This window comes from Dermatophagoides farinae, chromosome 5 (assembly GCF_024713945.1).
Source record: "Dermatophagoides farinae isolate YC_2012a chromosome 5, ASM2471394v1, whole genome shotgun sequence".
NCBI classification, from domain to species: domain Eukaryota; kingdom Metazoa; phylum Arthropoda; class Arachnida; order Sarcoptiformes; family Pyroglyphidae; genus Dermatophagoides; species Dermatophagoides farinae.
Genome location: NC_134681.1, coordinates 5315931 through 5330003, shown reverse-complemented (window position 1 = coordinate 5330003; position 14073 = coordinate 5315931). Strand labels below are relative to the sequence as shown.

Below are 14073 nucleotides of genomic sequence, written 5' to 3'. Positions count from 1 at the left end.
TCTTATAAACAAGTTAGCAATTTTCTTGGAATTTTTTTTTCGTTTTTGTTTTTGAGTAAGCAAAACAGAATAAAGAATTCACTGATTCTCTCTGTCTTTTTATCTATCTATCTATCTATTTTTTTTCTGCAGATGTAATTATTATTCTTTGTTGTTATATTGGATGTATCAGAAATGGAATATCTGTGTTAATAATAATAATCTTTTTACGTTTTTTGTTTTGTTTTGTTTTTCATCCGTTTTTCATCATATTATTGTTTTTGATAATTTATATAAAAAAAACAATTGATTACACAATTATAGCGCATATAGTTGTGTTAACGATTATCACTAGCTATTACTATAACTACTACTACAACCACCACCACCAACACTACTACTACTACCGTTATTACTGCTATCATTTATCATGTGCATTATAAATGACCAGCCCGAGAACAGGCGCTTCGCGCCTGTCCTGGTCTGGCCCTGCGGGGCTGACTCCTTGACGGTCAATATAACTGGATACCCGCAGGGGTGGCGGCTGCGCCGCCCCCCCTGCTTGGTATCCAGTCAAAGGTATCAATCCTTGACGGTCAATATAGCTGGATACCCGCAGGTGTGGCGGCTGCGCCGCCCCCCCTGCTTGGCATCCAGCCAAAGGTGTCAATTTTAACGCTTCGTGCCTGACGGTGGATTTCTATGCACGGCGTTTTGCTTCCGGCTTTCGGTTTGGTACCGCAGGGTCAGCCATGACTTTTGTATTGTACCTGACACTTTTGAAAATGTTACGTAAATCCAACATCAACTTATCGATCAAACAGCATACTTATTATTGTTCATCGATATTGATAAGTTGGCGGAATACGATATTTTTGGTGTAGATGCTGCGATCGTTGTTGACCTTCAGCAAAATAGCACCTTGCTTTTCCTCAATTTCCTCAACAAAAATCTTAAGATTATTTGGATTTTTGCATTGGGAAAGAGCCACATACATCATTCCATGTTGGAATACTGGTGTAGGAAGGTATACACCTACTTTTTCGAAAGATTGCCCTTGAGACTTATTAATTGTCAGAGCAAAAGCCAACACCACAGGAAATTGTCTACGCACCAATTTGAATGGCAGTTCAGGATCTTGATCGTTTTGTTGGAAAATGATCCGAGGAATCAGAGCCTCCGTGTTTTTGTGCGTTCCTGTCAATATGAGATCAGCCAATTTTGCTGAATACAATGAATGGCTTCTTAAATTGGGCAACGGTACACTTCGAGCTGAATCATCTCGAATCACAGATCCAGAATACTTTCGTATTCTAAATCCAAATCATAAAAAATGATGATTTCATCATCAAATACTCACTCACACAGGCACACAAAATGAAAATCACGTGTGTCACATGTATTATCACAATAATCAATTCGAAAAATTCGAATTCGAACTCTTTCTATGTTCTATTGAATGACTGCACCATCTATTGGATGCAAAAGCTGCAGCAACGTGTGCTGAGCTAGAACAATGAAAAAAAAGCTTTGTCAAAGCTACATACCACAGAATGCGTTTCTTTGGAAGCGACTTCTACTTCTGAGCTGGACGAACTGTTCAGCGGCATTCAAAAGTTTTCCCGCATGCTCAGACACACACACACAACACACACTGAGTAGCTCATACCAAATAGTTAGGTTTGTACTGAAAATAAGCAGGAATGGCCGGCTCAGCTTCGCCGCAGTTTACACACATCCTTAGCGTCATAGTATAGTAGATGATGATGATGATGATGATGATGACGATTAACAATTATATGCCAATCAAAATGATGGCTTTGGGTATTATTCCATTTTGAAATTAAAGAAAAAATTCAAACTAGAAAAAAAACGAACAAAAAGATATCGAGTTAGAATTTGTTTTTTTTTTTGAATGAATTAAGAAACGAAAAAATTTTTTTTCCACCCTGGTTCAAAGAATTACATTTGAATTGAACTTTAGATGAGAAAAAAAATAACAACAACAAAAGATATATATGCACAAACACACACACACACACACACACCTTGAGTATGAATTTTATTATAATTCCAATTCAATATTCTGAACTGGATACAATTTAAAAATAATATATACTATACTGTTGTGTTGATATGCGTGAGTATGAATTTTATTCTTTTAGGAAAAAAAAACAAACGAAAAAATGCTTTGTCCGATTTTCGTTATGCTTGAACACAATGTTCTTATAGAAGAGGTTTGAATTGCGTTTTTTTTTTCGTTTCTCTGTGATTCATTGAAATTAATTTATATTCAGATTCTTTTTCTATTAACTTTGCAAATTGAATGTATTTATAAGAATAATATAATATAAGAATATATAGAATATATTTAAGTTGCTCATTTGAATTGCCGCTAAAAATTATAATGATCATACCCAATGGGAATACAATCACATATTTTTTTTCTCCATTTACCATTGTTTTTTGTTGTTGTTGTTGTTTTGATTATGTAGAGAATACACACACACACACACACAGACATTTCTCTTTTATTCGTTTTTTTTCTTAATTAGTTAGACATACCAATAGATATACATTGATAAACCAAATGAAGAATCATAAAAATTATGTTTGATTTTTTTGCATTTTGGTTTTGGTTTTTCTATTACATTCCAAATTTATCTCGCTTCCATTCAAACACACATTATATAATTTTTCAACTGATTTATATATTCAGCTTTATTTGTTTCTATTCGGTTATAATGTTTGTAATTTATGTTAATGTTTTGGTTGTTGTTGTTGTTTTTGTTGTTGTTGTTTTGATCCATACGCGCCTGTCATTGGCACACATTCACACATATATATATACTCATACTCATTATATATATAACTTGTTAATCCTTTAAATATATGTGTGTAACAGTTTGTCCATTCATATACAATGTATACTACGATATATATATTTATTTATTATTTGTGTTTTCATGATTTTCATCATCATTTTGGATAGAAGAAAAAAAAATTTATTACTATTTAGACAACATTTTCATTGGGCCATAATGACGCCAACAACAACAACAACAACAACAACAACAATACACATTGATTCTGAAAATTCAAGATTTGTGTTATTTTTCCAAATTCTTGGATTTGTATATCGGATTAAATTTTTTTTCTTTTTTTTTGTACATCACATTGAAAATAATAATAACAAATTAAGAAATGTGCAAAAAAAAGCAAAAAAAAAAAGTTGATTATCTATAGTTCATTTGGATTAAATTTATGATTGATTCTTGATATTATTGATTATTGATTCTTGATATTGAAAATGTGAACACGAGAGTTTCTCTTATCAATAATAAAAATAGAAAGAATTAGAATCTTTGCCCTTTTTCTCTCTCTCTCTCTCTCTCTCTCTCTCTCTCTCTCTCTGTCTCATATGTAAGATTTTCAAAATGTCAAATTTGAAAATATCATCATATATACTTCATTGGCATAATAATAATAATTTTTTTTTATTCTCTTTCAATAATTCTTCAATTGAACATTGATATTGAGTTGAATTTTAAGATGAATCATCACATGATTAATTTTTGTTGTTGTTTTGTTATTTCATAATAATTACTTTAATTCATATTATGTGAACACATTCAATTTATTCTCTATACAATAAAATCAATCCTAATGATGTAATAACCAGTATATAAATGTTGTGTGTGTGTGTGTATATATTTGGCCTTCAAATTGGGTTCCAAATATAAACCAATGTGTAACATGATTGGCTTCATTACGTTTTGTTTTTCAATTTCACTAACTAAAAATGTTTGACGACAAATAATGATGACGTAAGATTTTCAACACAATGTGTGTGTGTGTGTGTGTGTGTGTATCCAAAGTACCATAATGTTTTTCGGATGTTGTATATTTATTGGATCGATCTAAATTTCATTTTTTTTCTCTTACTGCTGCTGCTGCTGTTGTTATTGTTGTTGTTGATGGGAGCAAAGCTTCTCCTTTATTTTTTCATATACGCCAAATAAATTGATCGATCTATGATCTTTTTTCTTTTTATTATTATTATCGATTGATTATTGATTGGCCATCCAATACACCTGTATGTATATTATTTGGACTATTATAATGGTTATGATGATAATGATATAATAGAAAGATTTGGATCGATCATTTTATTTCATTTTTCTTTTTTTTGTAGCAACCGTTGTTGGCATATGTTTTTTTCTCTTAATAATAATCTCTATCTATCTATATGAAAAATGTTTCTTTTTTTTCTGTTATTGCTTTTTTTTCATTTATTTTAATGATTTTTTTTTTTCGTTGAAGTTTTCCCTCTTTTTATTTATGCCGAATGATAATAATGAAAAAAAATGAGGGGCGAAAAATTGATTAATTAAACGAAATAATAAACTTATACTTACTTATTATTACTTATATAGTAGGTCTTAAATAATAATAATAATAATATATAACGTGTATAATTATAAACCGGACATATGCAAGTTGAGAAGAAAAAAAAAGTGTTACTAATGGCCAAATAAATAGAGAGAGAGAGAGAGAGAGAGAGAGAGAGAGAGAGAGAGAGAGAGAGAGAGAGAGAGAGAGAGAGAGAGAGAGAGAGAGAGAGAGAGAGAGAGAGAGAGAGAGAGAGAGAGAGAGAGAGAGAGAAATGAAAAAATGAAATCCACTTAAACTATTTAGAAGAAGAAGAAGAAAAAAAACATAAATTTTCAATCAAATTTTCAAATTAAATTTCCCTCTTTACATGAAATTGTTTGCTTGCCTGAATTCAACATATATCGATGGTGTATTGTCGATTGAATTGAATGATGAATTATAACGAATGAATGAACATGAATTGTGGATGAAGAAAATCTTTTATTTTTTTTTCATTTCATTTTATTTCATTCATTATAATGATAATGATGATGATGATGATTATGATTATTATCCAATATGCCTTAAAGGTGAAAAAACAAAAAAAAAAACATAATGTCGTTATGTATGTTTTTTGTATGTATGTAAGATAGAATATCAACATATAATATTATCGAAATCGAAATGAAATCTTTTTTTCTTTTTTTTTGGCCACCAAAAAAATATTTGAATTCAATTCTTTATCAAGTGTGTGTGGGTGTGTAGGTAGATTTTCAAATATTAAGAGATTCTCAGAGTTCCGTATACACAATACAATGAACAAACAGAATGAGAATCGAATGAATAAATTTTTCCATATAATCATTGGGTGTGTGTGTGTGTGTGTGTGTGTGTGTGTGTGTGTTTGTTTCGAAAATTTTGAAACATGCCTGTTGGCAGAATCTAATTTTCCTGGGTCGACCATAATTTTTTTTCTTTATATAATAACAATAGTTTATATACAATTTAAATCATCATACAGAATAAAAAAAAATACTCAAGAAACATGATTCGTACAGAATTCAAAAGAAAGAGAACAAAAATCATCAGTTTTTTGTTTTGTTTTGATTCATTCTGAGAACAATGGACGAAAAACTAGAAACTAAAAAAAAAAACAGAACCATATCAGATTACAAATGAATTTTCATTTGAAAATATTTTATTTCTTTTGCACTTATTTTTAAGGTAGATTAAGATGCCTGTTGGAAAAAATTGCACAGACAGAATTGTTTTTGTTGTTGAATTCAAATCATTAATCATTCTTTGGGTTATTTCTCAGTATTGGAAAATGCAAATATTTTTTTTTGTTGTTGTAAAATTATCAAACACACACCTACACACACACACACACACACACACACACAATAGTTTGGATCTTATGAAATTATTATTAACACATATAAATGATATACATGATCATCAAATGATTGATATTTGTATTGATTGTTTTTGATTTAATCATTTTCGATTATAAATCAATTAATGAATACAAATACCATGACTAATAATCAAATCAAATTTAATTAATGTTTAATTATAATTATCACATAGGATTATGTATGTATGTATGTATATATTGAAATTACAATGAAAAAATTTTAAATGAAACGAAAAAACAAAATGACGAATAATATCATTTTGGACACACACACACACACACACACGCACTAAATACCTATATTTATTTTCAAAGAAATTAGTTTGATATAATCTCGGAATTTTCTTTTTCTTTGTTTTTGATAGGCATGAGAGAGAGAGAGAGAAGGACCGTTTTTTGATCATAATTTCATTCTTTGTGTAAATAGATTCTTTTTTTATTGGTTCTATATATACGTATTTTCGTTTGTATGACAAATTTTTATAAATGTTTGATGTAGTGAATGTGTTAAATTCTTGTTATATATATCTATAACATCAATTGAATAGAATGCCATAGATTGCAATAAGTGATAAGTGTATATGAGAGAGAATTAGAAAGAGAAAGATGGAAAACATTGAAAAACATAACGGAATCGAATACCGAATATGAAAAAAATTCTGATTCTATTTCGGAATTTCATTCATACAGTACATTTTTTTCTTGTTCAATTTTAACTGATGCGTGTTGCAAGTGCTTGTGTGTTGGCGTTATTCGAAACGAATGGATAAATAATCTGAGATAATGAAGGCAAAAACAAAATATGTATATATTTGTTGTTGAAAGAATAAAAAAAAGAAATGTTAGGTTGTGAAGGGAAGGCCTTCACATTTTTTTTTGTTAACATTGAATTTATTTTTTTTCACTTCATCATCATCATCATCACCAAACAACAATGATGGTTGGCTGAATGCCGAAGAATATCTTTGAAATTCTAAACGTATTTAAAAGCGAAAAAAAAATTTCAATTCAATTCATGAATCTTGTAATAAAAAAAAAATGTGTGTATTCATATTTATTTGCTAGGTGTGTACTTTCTTTACAAATTTTTGTTTTTTCTTGTTGAAATTTTCTTCTTTTGCCAACAACCCTGATTTTTTCAACGATGAATGTTTTTTTTCTGGTTATAAATACATTGCTAGAATTTTCTGTGCTGAATTTTTTTTTTAATTATATTATATTATTATTGAATATGAAAAACTTGATTCTTATTTTGGATTTTGTTATTGTGGTTGTTGTTGTTGTGGTAGTTGTTGTTTTTTTTGTCTTTGCCATATTGATGTGTTGTGAATGATGACGAAAAAGAAACTGGATAAATAAATTTCATTTATGCTTTGTTTTTATTAAACAATCCTAGAAAATATTGAATCATGTCATCATCATCATCATCACATGCAAGAATCTGAGGAAAACAAATGCTTATTACCCCCCCCCCCCTACCACCACCACCACAAATTTTTTTTTACATTATTATTTTGACATTGAAACTGTATGTTTGTGATGTTTGCAAAAAAAATGAGAATGCGCAATACAAAAAAAACAATATCCAGAATCAAAAAAAAAAAAAAAAATTATTCTTGAAGTTCATCTAGAAAATTATCGCTTATCGTATGTTATTGTGTTATTATTATTATGTTTCTTGTTAAAACAAAAAAAAAAATTTTGTTTGTGGCATGGAATGGTGGTGGAAATTTGTCTAGAACCAATAATAATAATCTTAAAGAGATAGATAATTAATGCCAAATTATTGAACCATACGTTATTGACAAGTTAAATAATAATGATGATGATAATAACAAAAAAAAATATCCATCGATTTTTTTTCCATTTACATTCATTCAACTGTTTTATAATGTTTTTTTTTATGATTTATAAACCGTATGGACCCATTTACAAAATGTCTGTCCGTGGATACATGATATTTTCAATTAATAATAATTTGTCGACAAAAATTCATGTTGATCCATACAAAGATCCATTTTTTTTGGGGGGGACCAATATCAAACAACTAAATCATGTTTTTCATCTTAATTTCTATCCATATATATATATTATATATTTGTTCAATACGCCAACACAAAAGTACAGAAAAAAAAAATTTTCTTTGATCCTGTTTCGAGAATAATCTATCTATATATACATTGAAAACTGGTCCAAACAAGTATTTAACAACCATGGAAAGTAAAAAAAAAACTTTGAAAACATCAATGCAAATGTTAAATTCATAGAAATCCAATTTTGACAACGGTTCTGGCCTGATGATGATGATGATGAAAACGATTCATAATAATATCAAGGACAAATTAAGAAAAGGGAGAAAAACAAAGACCAGAATTTTCCCAGGATGTCCAGGTTGATCTGGTCACTGGTTTGTTTCTCAAGATCATGTGTGCCATCACATTTTCAATTTCCATGAGTTAATTCTTTTCATCATTTTGGCATTTGAAAATCTTGGTGCAAATAAAAAAAAATAACCATCTTTTCATATATTCATACAATGTTTTAAATCTAGGAACTGAATTCAATTCACAGGGAACAAAATTATAAATTAGATTGATCAACCTACACACACACTATATATATACAATTTAAAACTTCTGACTTAACGGAACATCAAAAAAAAACCGAGACATTAAAGAAAAAAAAAGTCCCTTAACGACATTGTGTAGTTGTTGCTATCAACTTTTCAATGTCATCATCATCATATATACAAAACACTAATAGGAAACATATTGGAAGTTTTCAAGCAAAACAAACTAAATGATGATGATGATCATTAATTAATAATTTATTTATGTTGCTGATGTGTTTTAATTAAAGTTTCAATTTCAATTTTTTTCTTTGTGCTTTTTTTTGTTTGTTTGTTTGTTTGTTTCTTTACCAAGCCATTCGATGTCATTCGATATTATCGGCATTAAATCAATGCATGTGTTACTCATAGTTGAAATAAATAAAAAAAATCTTGACCTAAATTTTCATTTTGTCTATAGAAATTGACAAAATGAAAATATGACATTTTTTTTCTGATAATGATGGATAGTGTAAAAAAAATTTTTTTCTAATTTTTTTCTAATTTTTTTCTGTTTGTTTGTTGTCATTTCTTCACTTATACACAGAATTCTATTCGTCATAATCTTTCATTACATAATCGTTTTAAACGAATACAAAATGAAGGAACTGGAAAAAGTTCATGGTGGGTAATCAATCCAGATGCTAAACCTGGTAAAGCTCCACGTCGTCGTGCAATATCAATGGAAACACAACATTATGAAAAACGTCGTGGACGTGTTAAACGTAAAGTTGAACAGCTTCGTATGCAAGCAAGAAATTTTGGCCAATTAGGCATCGGTGATAATATTTCGTTGACCACATTGTCTGAATATCCTAATATGAATAAATCGACAGATGGCTCAATGATTTCTCTTGCATGCTATCCAGAACCATTAGTCAACAATGATAAAAATATCATGAATACAACCAATTTAAGTTTGACGAATTTAAATCTATCCGATACGATCGGTGTTCATGGTTTACCATACAATAATAATATACACGTTACAAGTCCTGGTTCAACAGGAAGTTTTGAGATATTTGCTGATTCAACAGCTTTGAATCGTATTGGATCACATTTTCATACATCAAGTTATAGTCCAAATGAGTTTAGACCACGTGCATCATCAAATGCATCATCCACATGTTCGAATCTGTTGCTCGATATTCAAGACAATCATCAGGTTAGTTTTTAGTTTTTTTTTTTTGTTTATAATGAAGATGTAATTGATTTTATTTTTACGTTGTCATTATATCGCTACAATTTAGGTTTCATCAATGTCACAGTGGTATGGATCGTCAACCATATCCAATGGTTACAATACTGGTAATCAACAACCACATTTGGATTCACATCTAATGGAATGTTTGAATTTGGAAAACGTACAAATTGATCCACCACATCAGATTGCTGATCCTAATTATCAATTAATGGTTGAACAACAACAACAAGATATACAAATGTTATCGGCCCCATTGATTCCAAATGTGGAAGAATCATCCACATCAACAAATCAAATGGATACAGATATAATAACCAAGACAAGAAATACACAATCTCAATCTCAAAACAATTCGACACCATTATCTACATCATCATCATCATCATCATCGATGACATTATCAACGACAACAACTAGCTCAACAAAACAGAATATTCGTCGTGGTTCATATCGTGATCTCTTTAATCGGGTTCAACAGGGACAGCAACAACAAAAACAAGAGCAAAATTTATCTCGTCATTCACCACCAAATGGTAACCATCAACATTTTCATCATCATAAAAACCATCAACAACAACAATCAATATCACCAACAGCATCGTCTTCATCATTATCAACAACAACAACAACAACATTATCAACAACAACGGTCTTATCAACATCGGGATCATCATTATTATCGACAGGAGTAACATCATCACCATTATCATTATCATCTTCATCATCATCATCATCATCATCATCATCTTGTTCGTCGTCGTCATCGTCGTCAACATCATCATTATCGACGACAAACCCGAATCGAAAACAAGTGCCGAATATGAATAATACTAATTGTAGTAGCAGTAATAGTAGTAATACTAGTACATGTAATGAAAATGAAAATTCCAATTCCAACAACATTAATAACAACAGCAACAATCATTTGAATACGAATGGCCAAAATTATTATAAATCATCTCCAGCATCAATGTTAGATACATTAACATTGAAACAATCGATCATGAATAATAATAATGAATTGATCACATCATCGCTGTATGATTCATCACAACAATCAAATACATATGGGGGATCACCATATCATCTATCATCATCAACAACATCATCATCACATCATCAACAAATTCAACAGAATAATAATAATAAGATGCAACCATCATCGACACAGCATCAAACATATACGGATCTATATGAAAATCATCATAGTCAATATGATCCATATCAGAATACATATGATGCAAACAATACTCTATATGATGTTTATCAACAGAATCATCATCAACATCATCATCATCATCATCAGCAACAACAACAACAACAACAACAACAATCTTTATATCATACAAATGATTTAAGCAGTTTTCACAGTAACAATTCGGAATTTGTTTTTGATCAAATGCATTCAGATTTATTGCTCAGTGGTGATCCAATGATTGATCAAGGAATGCAGCAAACTTTGCTTACAGTTGATATGTGTGGAAATGATTTTGGTAATCATCATCAACACCATCTTCATCTTAATCATCAACATCAACATAATCTAAAACATTCAACGTTTACAAATCTACATCATCATCATCAAGGTGGACTAGATTCACCACCAATGAATTGTCCACCATTGGTATCACATAATACATCATCGACCAATACGACAGTACCAAATCATAAAACGGGCAGCCAATTATCACAACAACATCAAACATCGACAACAACATCAACAAATTCAAATACTACTGCCAATCAAGAATCACCATCACCAATGATGGAGATTGGCATCTATAATAATAACAATAATAATAACAATACAATTCATCAACAACAACGACAGCAGCTAAATAGCCAGCAATCATCACCAACATCAGCAACAACATTATCATATATAACACTGGGCAGCTCAACAGTTACAAATACTGGTAACAATACGAATAATGGTCAATATCATCATCAACAACAACAACAACAACATCATTTAGCTAATGGGAATCAAACGGTCGATCATTTACAATCATCATCATCATCATATGTTCATCAACATCATCAAACAATGTTTGAAACATCATCAAAATTATTACAACAATCTTCTACAACATCACCATCAACGGTAGCATATCAATTGGAATTACCACAAACACCATCGATAACTATTGAATTAGCATCAACATCATCATCATTGATGACTGTTTCAACAAATAATATCAATAAAAATATTGCTGGAAGTGTTGATGTGATTGATGGCGTTCTTATCAATAATGAAACAAATGGTGGTGGTCCATCACCAACACAGGTTCCAACATCACGATCTTGGGTTCACTAGTCATCCAAAAAAAAAAAAAAACAAAAACAAATAAACAAATAAACAACAACATAATTTTGAGAATAAATGGAATCTGAAAACACAAATACAAATCGATTGATATATATATACCGATATAATAAATACAAAACCTGTCTTCGACCATTGAATTATTTTATTTTTTTTGTTCTCATTTTCATTTTACATATATTTTTTTACCATTTGATCAAATTTGAATTCAACATATATGGAAATATTATTTCGAATGAAAAATCGTTTATATCCATTATATTTTTCATATGGTTATGCTCATTTCATTATATCATCATTTAAATCATCATCATCATCATCATCATGATCTTATATAAATTCGTCAAATACAATGGTAAGTGATTGATTGATTAATTTCATTTCAATACGAATCAAAGAATTTTCCATAAAAATATATATATATTCATTTATCACATAAATTTATTTGAATTTTTTTTTCTCTTTCTAGTTCCAGATCCGAATCTCGAATCGACGATCTCATTCTATGATTCTTCTGTCTACTTCTCTATATCCTATCTCTCTCTCTCTCTCTTTCTCTCTCATTCACATTTTTTTTTATTTTTTTTTTTTTTTTTCTTCGTCTCAATTTCCTTTTACTTATTGGTCATGCGTATATATAGGCTATGGCAAACAAACAACTATTTCAAACGATCATCATCATTATCATCATCATCACCATCCTCATAAAATATTCCATCAATTTCACCATCATTTATCGACAATTCATTCTATTTCATTTAATTTGCATACTAAATACACATTTATACATGTAAAACACCTGAATTATCCATTTTCATACTTGCAACAACAACAACAAAAAAAAATCCAACATCCATGGCGACAATAACAAATGAATATATAAAACATGAACAATGAAAACATTTCATTTGAATTTTACAATAAAAAAAAAATTCACTTTTATTACACGGATTTCAATTCAATCATTTTCATTCAAATCGAGTGAAAAAAAAATTATATTCCTCACAATGATTTTACAATCATCACCATCGACATTAATTGTTAACGAATCCAATTACGAAAGAAAAGAATTTTCATTTCTTTCATTCAATTTTCACAAAAATTTCAATATTTTCACATTAAAACATTGAAAAAAAAATGTTTACACTACACTATTACCATTTTTCTCCTTTTTTTGTCATGTTAATAAAAATCTCCGTTGGCAATCTGAAATATTTTATTTTTTACGAAAATGAAACCAAAAATCAATTTTGTTGGCCTAATTCTTTTTCTTTTTGTTGTTCTTATTCTTCTTCTACAAATTCATAACAAATGAAATTTTTTTTTTTTTAAACAACAACAATACAACACAATTTACTGTTTTTTTTATACATATGCTATAAAATAATAATAACAAAGAAAAATACGATACATACAAACAAACAAACACACACTAATTCCCGTTATCAAAATGAACATGATTTCAATCATCAACAAATATTATGGTCATTGCATCAAACGATATGAAACAAAAAGTCTCTGTTTTTCATTTCTCAAATTGATTCTCATTTTTGAATGGATTTTTGATTGATTCCGTGTTATATTTTTTTTTTTTTTGGCCTATCATCATCATCGTCATTATTATTATTATCACAATCTGTTTTTTTTTAAAAACCATTCATTCATTCATTGATCGATTGATTAATTTGATTATTATTGTTCTTTGGAATCAATAATTATATTTGTTGTTATATTTTTGTTCTTTTTTATTTTTTTGTCTTCAATATTATATACAAAAATGATTATATATTATTTTTTATTATTATATTCTTGTTTGCTATGAATTATTTGTTTTTTTTTCTCATTTCTACCACATTCACACAACGATTACATGACGATATTTTTTTTGGATTGATAACAATTTAAATTTTTCATATAAAGAAAAATGGTTAAACGTGTGTGTGTGTGTGTGATGAAACAGACAAATATTTAATTAACCTGTGGTGATATACAACATGTTTGGCATTTGATTGGCTAAAAACATTTGATTATTGAAAATGTGCATGTTGTTTTGACACTATTCAGTTTTGATTCTCAACAATGAAACAAAAATGACCATGAATTGATTCTGTGCAATCAGAATATTTTTGTTTTTCAATTAACATATGCCTGATTATCATCACAAT

At 29.2% G+C, this 14073-nt stretch overlaps 1 protein-coding gene across 7 annotated transcripts in view; it reads left to right on the top strand.

The window, feature by feature from the left end:
• LOC124499174 (uncharacterized) overlaps positions 1-13728 on the top strand; it is a 37248-nt gene extending 23520 nt beyond the window's left edge. For all 7 annotated transcript variants that reach the window (XM_075730980.1, XM_075730978.1, XM_075730979.1 and 4 more), the window contains 3 exons: positions 8926-9543; positions 9629-12263; positions 12378-13728. In XM_075730980.1, the coding sequence (XP_075587095.1) occupies positions 8926-9543; positions 9629-11899 (2889 nt within the window). In that variant the 3' untranslated portion in view covers positions 11900-12263; positions 12378-13728. The remainder of the gene's footprint in view (positions 1-8925; positions 9544-9628; positions 12264-12377) is intronic.
• The last annotated feature ends 345 nt before the right edge of the window (positions 13729-14073 follow it).